General features: G+C 26.7%; 3 protein-coding genes across 3 annotated transcripts; all 3 read left to right on the top strand.

Moving 5' to 3' along the window:
- The first annotated feature begins 2,179 nt into the window (after window positions 1-2,179).
- Window positions 2,180-3,921, top strand: LOC149032022 (uncharacterized). The gene is made up of 5 exons (XM_089174183.1): window positions 2,180-2,322; window positions 2,504-2,691; window positions 2,813-3,152; window positions 3,244-3,604; window positions 3,700-3,921. Exons 1-4 carry the CDS (start codon window positions 2,237-2,239, stop codon window positions 3,452-3,454), a joined length of 825 nt encoding a protein of 274 aa, XP_089030309.1. The 5' UTR covers window positions 2,180-2,236; the 3' UTR covers window positions 3,455-3,604; window positions 3,700-3,921.
- Window positions 3,922-8,759: 4,838 nt separating this feature from the next.
- LOC149032021 (uncharacterized) lies at window positions 8,760-9,833 on the top strand. The gene is made up of 3 exons (XM_089174191.1): window positions 8,760-9,093; window positions 9,185-9,535; window positions 9,640-9,833. Exons 1-2 carry the CDS (start codon window positions 9,014-9,016, stop codon window positions 9,492-9,494), a joined length of 390 nt encoding a protein of 129 aa, XP_089030317.1. The 5' UTR covers window positions 8,760-9,013; the 3' UTR covers window positions 9,495-9,535; window positions 9,640-9,833.
- Window positions 9,834-13,499: 3,666 nt separating this feature from the next.
- Window positions 13,500-14,976, top strand: LOC149032020 (uncharacterized). Its single transcript, XM_089174185.1, has 4 exons — window positions 13,500-13,731; window positions 13,912-14,096; window positions 14,194-14,533; window positions 14,622-14,976. Exons 1-4 carry the CDS (start codon window positions 13,646-13,648, stop codon window positions 14,974-14,976), a joined length of 966 nt encoding a protein of 321 aa, XP_089030311.1. The 5' UTR covers window positions 13,500-13,645.
- The last annotated feature ends 3,437 nt before the right edge of the window (window positions 14,977-18,413 follow it).

Below are 18,413 nucleotides of genomic sequence, written 5' to 3'. Positions count from 1 at the left end.
AAAGATGATCTAACGTCACTTCAGTTTATTTCAAAATTTTAATAATTTTCGATATCAAAATGCGCATTTCATTTATTTTAATTGTAATATATAGTTTGCAGGTTAAGATCGAGTTTTTAACCCATAGAGAAAAAAAATCATGTTTGCAGATCACACGTGTTAGAATTGAAACCAATTTTAAATCAAGCTTTTAGAGAATGAGTCAAATGCAGAGTATCAGGAGTAAGATAAACAAAAAAATTTATATTTTATGCTTGCAATTACCGAAAACTTACGAGACTTTAAACAGTGCAAGTATAGACCCATACTGCAATAAAATTAAAAAATGCTTTCCTTATTATTGACTTTAAATCTACTTTTGTTGTGCTGAATTATTCACCTTTTGTAAATTTGTATACTATATAGTTAAAGAATGCTATTTTGTTTACTTTTATTTTCAAATAGATCAGTACAGTGTTAATTTAGTATTGAACTGGATATTTGACGAATTATCAAATTTTGCAAAGTAACGATAACAATATGTTTGGAAAATCTAATTTTTAAATGCTTGTTCTAGGTGAATATTTAAATATAAAATGTTTAAAATTTGCTGTACAGACAAGCATCATAATACTCACATCTCATTAAGCAGTTATGGAGTTTTTATTTTCTGTTAAAATTTAATATGAACGCTATAATAATAAAATATATAAGGAAAAGAAGTATTAATACGTGTAAAATATATTTATCTATAAGTCATTATTAAGTAGGTATACTGTGTTCTAAGAAATCAATGGATTTCTTACAATTGATAACACGCAGTCTTTTATTAGTTGCTTTTAATATACGCGTATATTGTAAATAAGACAATGTAATACATATAAACCATATATTCTGTAACTATTTGTTACTCAGAGCTTATTTAGCATAATAAAATACTAAAAAACAATATTGGATAAATAAAATTTTGAAAATTACTTCCTTTCTCTTCGCTGTGATATAATTTTACGGTATCGTCATTTAGAATACCGAAAAGTTCTAATGGATTGAGATCTTTGATTACATTTTAAAAGATAGGATTCATATTAATGTTGAAAATGTAGAAATCTATATAAAACTCAATGTATAGTTCATTTACTAGACAAATTTTCTTCGTGTCTCTACTATACTTAGATAAAGTTCTTAAATAATTCTTCTACAATATTTATGTTTATATGTCATTGAACATTGTACGCCGCACAACGTTCGGAAGGATGAACTAGCCATTATTCTAATCAAAATTTAAATTGCCAGTTAAAATTGACAGTTGATAATATTAAACCAGTTTAATTTAAGAAATATCTTTTGTCATTCCACAGAAAAATTAAAAACTAGTTTTTGTGAGTAAACATTTGTCGTAAGGATATAAAAAAGTGAGTTACAATTATATTAAGAAAAACTAGAAATTTTGTTTCTAAAAATAATAAACTTACTAACACTAAGTTAACGGATAGTTTTGTATACTTATTTCTACTAACACCCATTAATTTGACATGAAAAGGAAAATAAGTATTTTTTAATATGCCTTATCCAATCCTGATCTTACTGATTTCTACGATAAAAATTGTATGCGTATTAGATATTATTCACGATTAATAATAAGTAACTGTTTTCCTATTATTTTCTCTAAACATATGTATTGCAAATTTATTTAATGTATAAAGATATAAAATATAAAAATTAATATGATATTATTAAAATATTTAACAAAATGGTTTTGCTTTAACATTGTGGGCAATTATATTATATATTTAAGTTCTTACATTACTTAATTGTTTCATTTGATGAGACATGATATCATAAGTGACATGATAGTAAATAGCTGTAAAGAAATATCCCATGAAATATTGTTTGTCAAAATAAAATGCTATTTTTACATTTACAGGGTTAATCGACTAAGAAAAAAATTTTTAACAAAAATAAAAACGAAATCCATACAGTATTTTGAATATTAACGATCGTTTTTTTGTAATAGACTGTTACAAAAAATTCGTTGTCATAATATTTTTCAGAAAATATGTTTTCTCAACATTAATAGAGTTATAAATATAATATTTTTTTTTATCGAATGCCGGTCATATAAAATTTTTTGTAAGAACAAATATAAAAAAAAAACATTTACTTTAGATTAAAGAGGTCTTTCTATAGATAAATGTGATAACAGGATAAATTTTTAATAATAAAAATAAGAATAAGAAATAATAATCTTGAAATAATAATGTCAATTTTAAAAAGGGACGAGTTGAGTATTATTTTTAAATATTTAAATGGAGTTGATTTGCACAATGCATCTCAAGTTTGTAGGTACAGTAATAACAAACATTTATATTATCCATGTATTTTGAAAAATAATCTTCTAATAATTAAAAGTACTTAATATATATTATATACGATGACTTGATACGATAAACGCATTTATTATGTTGAAAATAATTAATAGTAAAAACTTTGTATACACATTAAAATGTTTTTTTCTTTATTATAGTTTTTGGTTAGAAATTGCCATAGAAGAGAACAATAGAAGGAAACCTACGTGGGTAACAAAAAAAGCATCAGTAGAATGCCTTCAAAATTGGAAAAATTTTAAAACACATTTTATAGACCCTTGCCAAACTAGGCCTTCCTTACATTTAATGTATTACAATTTGGAACTCACCAAGAAAATTCCAGAGGGTAAATTTGATTTACTATATATATATATATATATATATATATATATATATATATATGCGATTAATGTAAAATTATTAATTTCTTTTATTATTTTCATTTATTTTATTTTTTATTTTTTAAGGATGCTATTGTCAATATCTACCATACAATTGTAGATCAATCACAGTAGAAAGCTTTTTTTCATGGATTATTGAAAATACCATTTCCAACATTTTTTTTCCTGAGATACCAAATATAAATATCACTACGATTACTCTTAATGATCACCCTTGGGATGAAGGAGTTTATTGCGAAGAACTAAAATGTTTATTTGACATATCATTTAGTAATGCCGATAAACTGAAAACAATATTCGAACCATTTACTGGTAACGATATTCCTATGTCAAGCTGTGTCGTCTTTATTTACAATATTTCCAACACTGTATTGGTACAAAAGTTTGCTCTATGTTTCAAAGAATGGTAATAGATTCGATATTAAATATTGTTTCTCGAAAAAAACATATAATTGAATTTGTATTTAAAAATGTTTCTTAATTATTTTATTATTTAGGTTTCCAAATAAAAAAATGTCCATAATGTCTATAGAGACAGGAAACATATCAATTTGCAATACTAATTATAATTCACGTGTATGTCAAAACAATGCGAGTTGCATTGCTATTTTATTAAATGGTACTAATATGGAAAGTTGGACTCATGAATTAAATTATAATTCCTCTATAGAGAAAGAGATGACAGAATTAAAAAAAAAGCCACTTTGAAGAATAATTCAGTATGTTTCATGGCCAGAACTGGAAGTGTTTTCCAATATTATGACTCTGAAGATAACGAGCAATTTGAAACTTTTTTTCCAAACGTACCGATATTTAATTTACCCTGTATTGGATCAGTTGCTACAAATAAAATAGAAGGTTAGTAAAACATTCATAAAAAAAAAGAAAATAATAGATGTTTATATGTAAATATATATATCAACAAAATTTATTTTTTCGTATAATTATTTTAGATTTTTATAACAGTATAGGCGTTTACGGAGTGGACGAATATACAGGATTTTTGTTACTTACATATGATTAATTATATTCATCAATTTTATCAAAATGAGTTTATAAAAAACATTTTCATAATAATTAACGTAAAATGAGAAAAGTATTAACGTATATATGTATAACGAATGTATATTTCAATTGTTTCGTAATATGTGAGACTCACTTTTGATGTATAAGCAGAAGGCACAAAAACTATTAAAAAAAAAAACTTTTACATGAACATGTGCCTTATTTAAATTTGTTTTAAAATTCTAACCATTTCTGTGACTAAATAATCAGTAATACCTTATTTTCATAGAAGATGCTCAAAATGAAAATACTCTTATTATATTTTGAGATTATTTCTTTTTCTCATTAATATTGCAAATTTAATTAATTAAAGTTAGTCATTTTGATTTATTCAATTGAGTTTTAATATTAATTTTTATTTCTATTATTACTTCATTATTTTCTATTTGTTGTAAATTTAAAGTTAGAAGTACTTAAAAAGACCTTGTATTTCTGGGATTACTTGAAGATAATTATTTAGTCGACAATGATTATCTGCATCGAAGAACTTCCAGCAAAGTATACAAAAAAAATTTGTTAAGGAATCATATGCTTAACCTAGAATTTGGAAAAAACAATTAAATTAAATAAAAAAATTTAAACAAAAAATGAAGGTGAATTATTCCATCAACTAATGAATTGAATGCTATTATAATTAATCAAATATTAATCAATAAATAATTCGTTTCCTATGAAAGATTTTCCATGAAAAAAACAAAAATAAAAATTCAACATTTGTATATTATTATTTTATTCTATAAAAAATACAATATTTCACATAATTGTTACGTCATTTATTTGTCGAGATACTTCGAAATTTCGTATAAATTACCTTTTTAGAAGAAAAAAAGGAATGTAACATAGAATTCAAACTCGATAAATAAAAAGAATGAAATAATTATAAGAGAAAATAGAAAAGATAGCTAGTAGTAGAATGGATGGAAAATCGTGAAAAAGACAAACGATAAGAGTTGCTCTCTTACAGTGAAAGAAGAAAAGAACTGGCCCTCAGCAAAACAAAAAAATCCAGGTACAAAAGACTTTCTGAAGTTGCCATCTTTCTCTCTCTTTCACACCATTGCGCAGTCACAAGTTCTGGCGATGCGTTGAAATGGCTGACGTTTGATGTCACTCGTAATAGTTTTCGTGATAGGCCCACATCTCAAAGGAAAATGTCGGTAACAGGAGTGTCACTACACATGGCGATATGCGGTTCATGCGTAACATATCGATAAGGTAGATATGTAAGCGTGCCCCTCTAGCATAATTGGACACTTCCTTGTCTTAGGATTTATATCACCTTTTGTTACTTCATTTCATCTTGATCTCTGAGCTTCTAGAGTAGCACGTAGAAGTGAGAATTCTCTTAAATATTGTGGTTATTTACTAACAATAAGTATAAAGGGAGGAGGAAGGTGAAGAAAACAATATGGGTATGTAAGCTCTACTGCAACGAATATATCTTTCACAGAAGATTAATTACCAGGGCTCGAAGAAGAACATTATAATAACGACAGTAACGAAGTCCTACTCCAGAATAGGCTCACTGAGGCACGAAAAGAAGGATACTTCTTCCTCTCTATCTTTGTTTATTTCTATTACTTTTCCTTTCCCTTTCCCTTTCCCAATTTTTTTCACGTCGTCTTTCTCTATTTGATTTTCGTGGTCTCCAATCTTCCAAGGAAAAGAAACGAAAACTTGAAGAAGAACATCGTCTTGGTATCACCGATAAACCGGTACTTTCTTTTGAAGTAACTTAGTCGAAGAGAATCCACCCCCCCCCCCCTACATATAGCTTTTTTCATTGACTATTCTTTAACCTTTCCCATCAATACACTATTACGACCCTTCTACTTCAATTAAACCATCACTAAGCGTCAAATGATGATGCAATTCGACCAATGCTATTCGACAGGATTTACCTGTTGTCCCCTATTCCAACAAACTGTTTGTCTTTCTTCACGAAGATATATACATTTTTTTCCTTCTTCTTTCCTTTCTTAGTCTTTTTTTTTTCTTTTATTTTACATCTATTACGAAGGCTTAGTTTTTTATTCCATTCTTTTCTATTTTTTAACCTTTTAGAAACGGCTGACAACGTTGCACAGAGATGCTTCTTTGTAGAGCAAGGTTAAAGGAAAATTTTGTGTAAACGGTACAACTACTATGTGTGACGAAATATGTTTCCTCTACGAGTTTACATCAAAATGAAGTTTTTGATGATTAAAAATATAAATATAAATTTATAAATTTATATTTTTTAATTTTTGACAATATAATTTTGACAAACTACTTTAATAATTAATAATATCGTTTATATTAATAAATAAGATTCTCTCTTTTTAAATATTTATTTTTTAAATAATTATAATATATATTATAATTATATTATAGTATAGTTATAATACATAATTAATAATATAGTATTATTATTATTTGCTGGCATTAGGCAGTGTTAGCAGGACAGCTGCTAGTTGTGGGGAAGTAAAACTAGTTTGTAGTGGTCCCCGGGGTAGGTTGATCCCAGTCACCACGACACAGCGTTTCCTCAGGTGTCGAATATAAAAATCATAAATCACCGGGTAACGATTCGATTCTTGCGGAGCTAATAAAATGGGGTGGTAATAGATTGAAAGAAGACATATTGGAGCTAATCAAATTAATATAGAGCAAGAAAACATTGCCGGAACAAGGGAAAGAGTCGATTATGATCCCAATCTTTAAAAAAGGAGACAAAATAGATTGTAATAATTACCGGGGTATTTCACTTTTACCGACGTGATACAAAGTACTATCAAACATCTTACTAGCGAGAATAGTACCGTATGCTAACGAGATAATAGGAGATGACTAGTGCGGTTTTAGGAAAAATAAATCGACTAAAGACCAAATTTTTGTTATTTAGCAGTTCTTAGAGAAAAAATGGGAATTAAATCAGCCGGTACATAAACATTATATTGATTTTTAAAAAGCGGCCGACTCGGTAAAACGAGAAAAAATGCTGGAAATCCTAATACGACAGGGGATACCAAGAAAATTGGTCAACTGGTTCAACTTTGTAATGTGTAAGGTATTTAGGAACGATCATAAGCCAGACAAAAAAAATTAACTAAGAACTTGTGAAAAGAATCAATCAAGGCAATTCATGTTTCTACTCAGTTAATAAATTACTTAGCTCGCGGTTGCTATCTAGGCAATTAAAAATCAGGATATACATAATAATCATCCTGCAAGATAGAATTCATAATAATGTTTAAAATGTAGAAATCTATATAAAACTCAATGTATTGTTCACTTACTAGACAAATTTTCTCCGTGTCTCTACTATACCTAGATAAAGTTCTTAAATAATTCTTCTACAATATTTATGTTTATATGTTATTGAACATTGTACGTCGCACTACGTTCGGAAGGATGAACTAACCATTATTCTAATCAAAATTTAAATTGCCAGTTAAAATTGACAGTTGATAATATTAAACCAGTTTAATTTAAGAAATATCTTTTGTCATTCCACAGAAAAATTAAAAACTATTTTTTGTGAGTAAACATTTGTCGTAAGGATATAAAAAAGTGAGTTACAATTATATTAAGAAAAACTAGAAATTTTGTTTCTAAAAATAATAAACTTACTAACACTAAGTAAACGGATAGTTTTGTATACTTATTTCTACTAACACCCATTAATTTGACATGAAAAAGAAAATAAGTATTTTTTAATATGCCTTATCCAATCCTGATCTTACTGATTTCTACGATAAAAATTGTATGCGTATTAGATATTACTCACGATTAATAATAAATAACTGTTTTCCTATTATTTTCTCTAAACATATGTATTGCAAATTTATTTAATGTATAAAGATATAAAATATAAAAATTAATATGATATTATAAAAATATTTAACAAAATGGTTTTGCTTTAACATTGTGGGCAATTATATTATATATTTAAGTTCTTACATTACTTAATTGTTTCATTTGATGAGACATGATATCATAAGTGACATGATAGTAAATAGCTGTAAAGAAATATCCCATGAAATATTGTTTGTCAAAATAAAATGCTATTTTTACATTTACAGGGTTAATCGACTAAGAAAAAAATTTTTAACAAAAATAAAAACGAAATCCATACAGTATTTTGAATATTAACGATCGTTTTTTTGTAATAGGCTGTTACAAAAAGTTCGATGTCATAATATTTTTCAGACAATATGTTTTCTTAACATTAATAGAGTTATAAATATCATTTTTTTTTTTATCGAATGTCGGTCATATAAAATTTTTTGTAAGAACAAATATTAAAAAAACATTTACTTTCGATTAAAGAGGTCGTTCTATTGATAAATGTGTTAACAGGATAAATTTTTAATAATAAAAATAAGAATAAGAAAAAATAATCTTGAAACAATAATGTCAATTTTAAAAAGGGACGAGTTGAGTATTATTTTTAAATATTTAAATGGAGTTGATTTGCACAATGCATCTCAAGTTTGTAGGTACAGTAATAACAAACATTTATATTATCCATGTATTTTGAAAAATAATCTTCTAATAATTAAAAGTACTTAATATATATTATATACGATGACTTGATACGATAAACGCATTTATTATGTTGAAAATAATTAATAGTAAAAACTTTGTATACACATTAAAATGTTTTTTTCTTTATTATAGTTTTTGGTTAGAAATTGCCATAGAAGAGAACAATAGAAGGAAACCTACGTGGGTAACAAAAAAAGCATCAGTAGAATGTAATCAAAATTGGAAAAATTTTAAAACACATTTTATAGACCCTTGCCGAACTATGCCTTCTTTACATTTAATGTATTACAATTTGGAATTCTCCAAGGAAATTCCAGAGGGTAAATTTGATTTAATATATATATATATATAGCGATTAATGTAAAATTATTAATTTTTTTAATATTTTAATTTATTTTTTTTATTTTTTAAGGATGCTATTGTCAATATCTACCATACAATTGTAGATCAATCACAGTAGAAAGCTTTTATTCATGGATTATTGAAAATACCATTTCCAACATTTTTTTTCCTGAGATACCAAATATAAATATCACTACGATTTCTCTTATTAATAACCCTTGGGATAAAGAAGTTTATTGCGAAGAACTAAAATGTTTATTTGACATATCATTTAGTAATGCCGATAATCTGAAAACAATATTCGAACCATATACTGGTAACGATATTCCTATGTCAAGCTGTGTCGTCTTTATTTACAATATTTCCAACACTGTATTGGTACAAAAGTTTGCTCTATGTTTGAAAGAATGGTAATACACTCGATATTAAATATTGTTTCTCGAAAAAAACATATAATTTAATATGTATTTAAAAATGTTTCTTAATTATTTCATTATTTAGGTTTCCAAATAAAAAAATGTCCATAATATCTATAGAGACAGGTAACATATCAATTTGCAATACTAATTATAATTCACGTGTATGTCAAAAGAATGCGAGTTGCATTGCTATTTTAATAAATGGTACTAATATGGAAAGTTGGACTCATGAAATAAAGTTTGATTCCTCTTTGACAGAATTAAAAAAAAAAGCCACTTTGAAGAATAATTCAGTATGTTTCATGGCCAGAACTGGAAGTGTTTTCCGATATTATGACTCTGAATATAACGAGCAATTTGAAACTTTTTTTTCCAAACGTACCGATATTTAATTTACACTGTATTAGATCAGTTGCTACAAATAAAATAGACGGTTAGTAAAACTTTCATAAAAAAAAAAGAAAATAATAGATGTTTATATGTATATATATATATATATATATCAACAAAATTTATTTTTTCGTATAATTATTTTAGATTTTTATAACAGTATAGGCGTTTACGGAGTGGACGAATATACAGGATTTTTGTTACTTACATATGATTAATTATATTCATCAATTTTATCTAAATGAGTTTATAAAAAACATTTTCATAATAATTAACGTAAAAAGAGAAAAGTATTAACGTATATATGTATAATGAATGTATATTTAAATTGTTTTGTAATATGTGAGACTCACTTTTGATGTATAAGCAGAAGGCACAAAAACTATAAAAAAAAAAACTTTTACATAAACATGTGCTTTATTTAAATTTGTCTTAAAATTCTAACCATTTCTGTGATTAAATAATTAGTAATAGCTTATGTTTATAAAGGATGATAAAAATGAAAATAGTCTGATTATATTTTAAGATTATTTCTTATTTTCATTAATATTGCACATTGAACTAATTACATTTAGTCATTTTGATTTATTCAATTCAGTTTTAATATTAAGTTCTATTACTATCAATACTTCAGTATTTTCTATTTGTTGTAAGTTTAAAGTTAAAAGTACGGGATAAGACCTTTTATTTCTGGGATTATTTAAAAACATTTATCTATTTGACAAGCAAGATCTGCACTGAAGAACTTCGAGCAAAGTATACAAAAAAATTTGTCAACGAAACAAATGCTTAACCTGGAATTTGGAAACTTTATCAAGTTCAATAAAAAAATTTAAACAAAAAATGAATGTGAATTATTCCATCAATTCCTGAATTGAATGCTATTATAATTAATCATATATTAATCAATAAATAATTACGTTATATAATACGAAGAAGAACATCGTCTTGGTATCATCAATAAACAGGTACTTTCTTTCGAAACAATTTAGTCGAAGAGAATCCCCCCCCCCCATATACATATAACTTTATTCGTTGAAACATTCTTTAACCTTTTCCAAGAATACTCTATTAAAACCCTTCTACTTCAACTAAACTACCACTTAGCGTCAAATGACGATGCAATTCGACCAATGCAATTCGACAGGATTCACCTGTTGTTCTATATTCCAACAAACTGTTTGTCTTTCTTCACGAAGATATATACATTTTTTTCCTTCTTCTTTCCTTTCTTAGTCTTTTTCTTTTTCTTTTCTTTTTACATCTATTACGGAGGCTTAGTTCTATATTCCTTTTTTTCTATTTTTTTAACCTTTTAGGCACAGTTGACAATGTTGCACGGGGAAGCTTCTCTGTAGAGCAAGGTTCAACGAAAATTTTGTGTAAACGGTACAACTACTATGTGTGGCAAACTATGTTTCCTCTACGAAATTACATCAAAAGGAAGTTTTTGATGATTAAAAATATAAATACGAGTTTATAAATTTATATTTTTTAATTTTTGACAATATAATTTTGACAAATTACTTTAATAAATAATAATATTGTATACATTATTACATAAGTTTCTCTCTTTTTAAATATTTATTTTTTAAATAATTATAATATATATTATAATTACATTATAGTATAATTATAATATATAATAATTAATATAGTATTATTATTATTAGCTGGCATTAGGCTGTGTTAGCATAACAGCTGCTAGTTGTGGGGAAGTAAAACTAGTTTGTAGTGGTCCCCGGGGTAGGTTGATCCCAGTCACTACGACACAGCGTTTCCTCAGGTGTCGAATATAAAAATCTTAAATCACCGGGTAACGATTCGATTCTTGCGGGGCTAATAAAATGGGGTGGTAATAGATTGATAGAAGACATATTAGAGCTAATCAAATTAATATAGAGCAAGAAAACATTGCCGGAACAAGGGAAAGAGTCGATTATGATCCCAATCTTTAAAAAAGGAGACAAAATAGATTGTAATAATTACCGGGGTATTTCACTTTTACCGACGTGTTACAAAATACTATCAAACATCTTACTAGCGAGAATAGTACCGTATGCGAACGAGATAATAGGAGATTACTAGTGCGGTTTTAGGAAAAATAAATCGACTAAAGACCAAATTTTTGCTATTTAGCAGTTCTTAGAGAAAAAATGGGAATTTAATCAGCCGGTACATCAACATTATATTGATTTTTAAAAAGCGGCCGACTCGGTAAAACGAGAAAAAATGCTGGAAATCCTAATACGACAGGGGATACCAAGAAAATTGGTCAACTGGTTCAACTTTGTAATGTGTAAGGTATTTAGGAACGATCATAAGCCAGACAAAAAAAATTAACTAAGAACTTGTGAAAAGAATCAATCAAGGCAATTCATGTTTCTACTCAGTTAATAAATTACTTAGCTCGCGGTTGCTATCTAGGCAATTAAAAATCAGGATATACATAATAATCATCCTGCAAGATAGAATTCATAATAATGTTTAAAATGTAGAAATCTATATAAAACTCAATGTATTGTTCACTTACTAGACAAATTTTCTCCGTGTCTCTACTATACCTAGATAAAGTTCTTAAATAATTCTTCTACAATATTTATGTTTATATGTTACTGAACATTGTACGTCGCACTACGTTCGGAAGGATGAACTAACCATTATTCTAATCAAAATTTAAATTGCCAGTTAAAATTGACAGTTGATAATATTAAAACAGTTTAATTTAAGAAATATCTTTTGTCATTCCACAGTAAAGTTAAAAACTATTTTTTGTGAGTAAACATTTGTCGTAAGGATATAAAAAAGTGAGTTACAATTATATTAAGAAAAACTAGAAATTTTGCTTCTAAAAATAATAAACTTACTAACACTAAGTTAACGGATAGTTTTGCATACTTATTTCTACTAACACCCATTAATTTGACATGAAAAGGAAAATTAGTATTTTTTATAAGCATTTAAAAAAATTTAGAAATTGAAGAGATATTGTGGTGGCTATACATTTTCATATCATTTACTAAATGAAAGTAAGCAGAAGTTCCTGGAAATCATATTATTAAATTCAGTATCCCTAGTATTATTAAAATGAAATTGTTATCATGTATATTATTAGAAACCTAGATATAGTTAAATAAAGTTTTTATTTCATAATTTCAATGTAGGATATTAAACATAAAATATAAATTAAAAAAAAAGATATATAACAGGCTCTCCTTTCAATTCCGTGAGAATTTTAAAATGCCTAGGCAAGTTGTATCGTTAAGAACGAAATTAGCATGCATTGATTTACTTATCCAATTCTTATCTCACTAGTTTCTACGATAAAAATTATTGCATGCGTATTGGCTATTACCCACTATTTAATAATAAATTATTGTTTTCCTATTATTTTCTCTAAACATATGTATCCCAAATTTATTTAATATAAAAAGATATAGAATATAAAAATTAATATGATATTATTAAAATACTTAACAAAATGGTTATTGCTTTATCATTGTGGGCAGTTATATTATTTATTTAAGCTCTTACATTACTTAATTGTTTCATTTGATGAGACATGAGATCATAAGTGACATGATAGGAAATAACTGTAAAGAAATATCACATGAAATGTTGTTTGTCAAAATAAAATATTATTTTTACATTTACAGGGTTAATCAACTAAGAAAAAAGAACAATTTATAACAAAAATAAAAACGGAGACCATACAGTATTTGGAATATTAACCATCCTTTATTATTATACGCTGTTACGAAAAATTCATTGTCATACTATTTTTCAAACAATATGTTTCTCAACAATAATGGAGTTATAAATATCAAATTTTTTTGAACAAATGCCGGTCATATAAAATTTTTTGTAAGTACAAATATTAAAAAAAAATTTACCTTATAATATAGAGGTCTTTCTCTTGACATATGTGACATAATTAATATAATATAAACTATTTACTTGAAAAGTGCTAAATATACAATATTCAAAAGATAAGGGTGATACTAGCTACTTACTCTCTGTTTAAAAAAGTAAGAAAAATAAACAAAAGCTTGCAAAACTAGGAAAACAATCTCTTCAGATTGTGAAGTAAGGTGATAACAGGATAAAGTCCTGAAATAAAAATAAGAATAAGAAGAAATAATCTAAAACAATAATGTCAATTTTAACAAGGGACGAGTTGAGTATTATTTTTCAATATTTAAATGGAGTGGATTTGCAAAATGCATCTCAAGTTTGTAGGTACAGTAATAACAAACATTTTTAATATCCATGTATTTTGTAAAATAATATTTGATTAATTAATGGTACCTAATAAATATTTTATACGATAACTTGATACGATAGACGCATTTAAAAGTTAGAAATAATTAGTAATAGGAATTTTGTAAACACATTAAAATGTATTTTTCTCTATTATAGTTTTTGGTTAGAAATTGCCATAGAAGAGAACAATAGAAGGAAACCTACGTGGGAAACAAAAAGAGCATCAGTAAGATACTTTAAAAATTGGAAAACTATTAAAACATATTTTATAGACCATTGCCGAACTATGCCTTCTTTACATTTAATGTTCTACAATTCTGTATCCCCCAAGATTCCAGAGGGTAAATTTGATCAAATATAGAGATATATATATAGCGATTAATGTAAAATTATTAATTTCTTTTAATATTTTTATTTATTTTTTTTTTATTTTTTGAGGATGCTATTGTCAATATCTACCATACAATTGTATCTCAATCACAGTAAAATACTTTTGCACATGGATTACTGATGATGACATTTCTAACACTTTTTTCCCTGAAATACCAAATATAAATATCACTACGATTACTCTTAATAATCACCCTTGGGATAAAGGAGTTTATTGCGAAGAATTGAAATGTTTATTTGACAAATCATTAAGTAATGCCGATAAACTGAAAACAATATTCGAACCATTTACTGGTAACGATATTCCTATGTCAAGCTGTGTCATCTTTATTTACAATTTCTACAACCTTGAAACATCAAAAAATTTAGCTCTATGTTTAAAAGAATGGTAATATATTCGATATTTAATATTGTTACTCGATAATAATATATAATTTAGTTTGTATTTAAAAATATTTCATCTTTATCATATTTAGGTTTCCAAATAAAAAAATGTCTGTATTGGCTGTAGCGACAAATATCATATCAATTTGCAATACTAATTATAATTCACGTGTATGTCAACACAATGCGGACTGCATTGCTATTTTAATAAATGGTACTAATATGAAAAGTTGGACTCATGAATTAAAATTTGATTCCTCTTTGATAGAATTAAAAAACAAAGCCAGTTTGAAGAATAATTCAGTATGTTTCATGGCCAGAACTGGAAGTTTTTTCCAATATTATGACTCTGAAGAAAACGAGCAATTTGAAACTTTTTTTCCAAACGTACCGATATTTAATTTACCCTGTATTGGATCAGTTGCTTCAGATAAAATAGAAGGTTAGTAACATATTCATAAAAAAAACAATGAAAGAATCCAAATTTATATATTAGGGTGTGTCAAAAAAATCAATTATTTTTTTTTTTACAAGTGCCACGGAAAAATAGGTTGCTAGACACCTTAATAAAATTCTCACCCAATATGAGCTCTTAATTTTAATAGGAAGATCCTCCGCATCGCAGTTTTTTATTTTTTTCTCAGTCTAATAGATTAAAATTCATACCTTATTATTTATTGATTGTACAGAAAAATGTTCTAAACGAATTTTTTAGGAAATTTAATGCTCTACAAAAAAGGTATCTTATATTTTTTCCGTAAACCTCACCATTTGAATGATATTGAAGATTTAAGTTTGATGATTTTTAGACAAATTTCATTTTTGTTTATGAATTTTATAACTCGACAATAAATGACTACTATAAAATGCCCAATAAAAATTTTTGTAGAAAAATAACTGCTCTATAAAAATGGTGTCTTATGTTTTGGCGATTAAATTAAGCGTTCAAAAGATATTCATCATCAAACTTTCATGTGTACTGATTTTTGTCTCATCAAACTTAAATCTTCAATATCATTCAAATGGTGAGGTTTACGGAAAAAATATAAGATACCTTTTTTGTAGAGCATTAAATTGCCTAAGAAATTCTTCTACAACATTTTTCTGTACAATCAATTAATGATGAAGTATGAATTTTAATCTATTAGACTGAAAAAAAAATAAAAAACTGCGATGCGGAGGATCTTCCTATTAAAATTAAGATTTTAATAGGGTAGGTCATTTTTTTGACCCACCCTAATATATATATAGATACATCAACAAAACTTATTTCTTTGTATAATTATTTCAGAATTCTGTAACAATGTAGGCTATTTCGATATGGAAGAAAATTCACAATTTTTGTTACTTACATATGATTAATTCTATTCTTAAATTTTATTAAATTGAATTTATAACAAACATTTTCATAATAATTAACGTAAAATGAGAAAAGTATTAACGTATATATGTATAATGAATGTTTATTTAAATTGTTTCGTAATATGTGAGACTCACTTTTGATGTATAAGCAGAAGGCACAAAAACTATAAAAAAAAACTTTTACATGAACATGTGCCTTATTTAAATTTGTTTTAAAATTCTAACCATTTCTGTGACTAAATAATCAGTAATAGCTTATTTCCATAGAAGATGCTCAAAATGAAAATACTCTTATTATATTTTGAGATTATTTCTTTTTCTCATTAATATTGCAAATTTAATTAATTAAAGTTAGTCATTTTGATTTATTCAATTGACTTTTAATATTAATTTCTATATCTATTATTACTTCATTATTTCCTATTTGTTGTAAATTTAAAGTTAGAAGTACTTAAAAAGACCTTATATTTCTGGGATTACTTGAAGATAATTATTTATTCGACAATGATTATCTGCATCGAAGAACTTCCAGCAAAGTATACAAAAACAATTGTTAAGAAATCATATGCTTAACCTAGAATTTGGAAAAAACAATTAAATTAAATAAAAAAATTAAAACCAAAAATAAATTTGAATTATTCCATCAACTCCTGAATTGAATGCTATTATAATTAATCAAAAATTAATCAATAAATAATTCGTTTCCTATGAAAGATTTTCCATGAAAAAAAAAACAAAAACAAATCAAAATTTGTATATCATTATTTTATTCTATAAAGAATACAATATTTTACATAATTTTCCCGTCATTTGTTTGTCGCGATATTGCGAAGTATTGTGTAAATTACTTTTTTAGAAGAAAAAAAGGAATGTAACACAGTATTTAAACTCGATAAATAAAAAGAATGAAATAATTATAAAAGAAAATAGAAAAGCTATCTAGTAGTAAAGTGGATAAAAATCGCGAATAGGACAAACGATAAGGTTGGAAAAGCTAATTGGACGATGGACGAGCATCCCACTTGGCTCTCTTATAAGTACAAAGACTTTCTGAAATTCCCATCTTTCTCCCTATCACACACCATTGCCCAGTCAGAAGTTTTGACTATGCGTTGAAATGTTCAGCGTCGGAAGTCACTTGTAATAGTTTGCGTGGTGATGGGCCCACTTCTCGAGGGAAGTTACGGTAATAGGTGTGTCAGTAACAACGGCGATATGCGGTTCATGCGTAACATATCGATAAGGTAAATATGTAAGCGTGCCCCTCTGGCATAATTGGACACTTCTTTGTCTTAGGATCTATATCACCTTTTGTTACTTCCTTTCATCTTGATCTGTTAGCCGTTCGAGTAACACGGGGAAGTGAAAATTCTCTTAACTATTGCGTTAACTTACTAACAATAAGTATAAAGGGAGGGGGAAGGTGAAGAGAAAAATATGAGTATGTAAACTCTACTGCAACGAATATATCTTTCACAGAAGAAAAATTACCAGGGCTCGTAGAAGAACAATATAATAACGACAACAACGAAGTTCTACTTCGTAATAAATTCACCGAAAGACGAAAAGAAGGATCCTTCTTCCTCTCTATCTTTCTTTATTTCTTTTCCTTTTCCTTTCCCTTTCCCTTTTCCAATTTTTTTTCACGTCGTCTTTCTCTATTTGATTTTCGTTGTCTCCAATCTTCCAAGGAAAAGAAACGAAAGCTTGAAGAAGAACATCGTCTTGGTATCACCGATAAACAGGTACTTTCTTTCGAAACAATTTAGTCGAAGAGAATCCCCCCCCCCCCCACATACATATAACTTTTTTCATTGACTATTCTTAAACCTTTTCCAACAATACTCTATTACGACCCTTCTACTTCAATTAAACATCCACTTAGCGTCAAATGACCATGCAATTCGACCAATGCAATTCGACAGGATTCGCCTGTTGTCCTATATTCCAACCAACTGTTTATCTTTTTTCATAAGCATATATAAATTTTTTTCCTTTCTTCTTTTCTTTCTTAGTCTTTTTCTTTTTTTTTCTTTCTTTTTACATCCATTACGGAGGCTTAGTTCTTTATTCCTTTTTTTTTATTTTTTTAAATTTTAGGCACTGTTGACAATATTGCACAGGGATGCTTCTCTGTAGAGCAAGGTTCAACGAAAATTTTGTGTAAACGGTACAACTACTATGTGTGACGAACTATGTTTCCTCTACGAGATTACATCAAAATGAAGTTTTTGATGATTAAAAATATAAATATACATTTATAAATTTATATTTTTTAATTTTTGACAATATAATTTTGACAAATTACTTTAATAAATAATAATATAGTATACATTAATACATAAGTTTCTCTTTTTTTAAATATTTATTTTTTAAATAATTATAATATATATTATAATTATATAATAATATAATTATAATATATAATAATTAATATATTATTATTATTATTAACTGGCATTAGGCTGTCTTAGCATAACAGCTGCTAGTCTCGGGGAAGTGAAACTAGTTTGTAGTGGTCC

The sequence above is a fragment of the Polistes dominula genome, unplaced genomic scaffold (genome assembly GCF_049000335.1).
Source record: "Polistes dominula isolate Pdom_NZ unplaced genomic scaffold, Pdom_raw_medaka contig_482, whole genome shotgun sequence".
Taxonomy (NCBI): domain Eukaryota; kingdom Metazoa; phylum Arthropoda; class Insecta; order Hymenoptera; family Vespidae; genus Polistes; species Polistes dominula.
The sequence above is the reverse complement of the archived record's forward strand: the minus strand, read 5'-3'. Positions and strand labels throughout refer to the sequence as shown.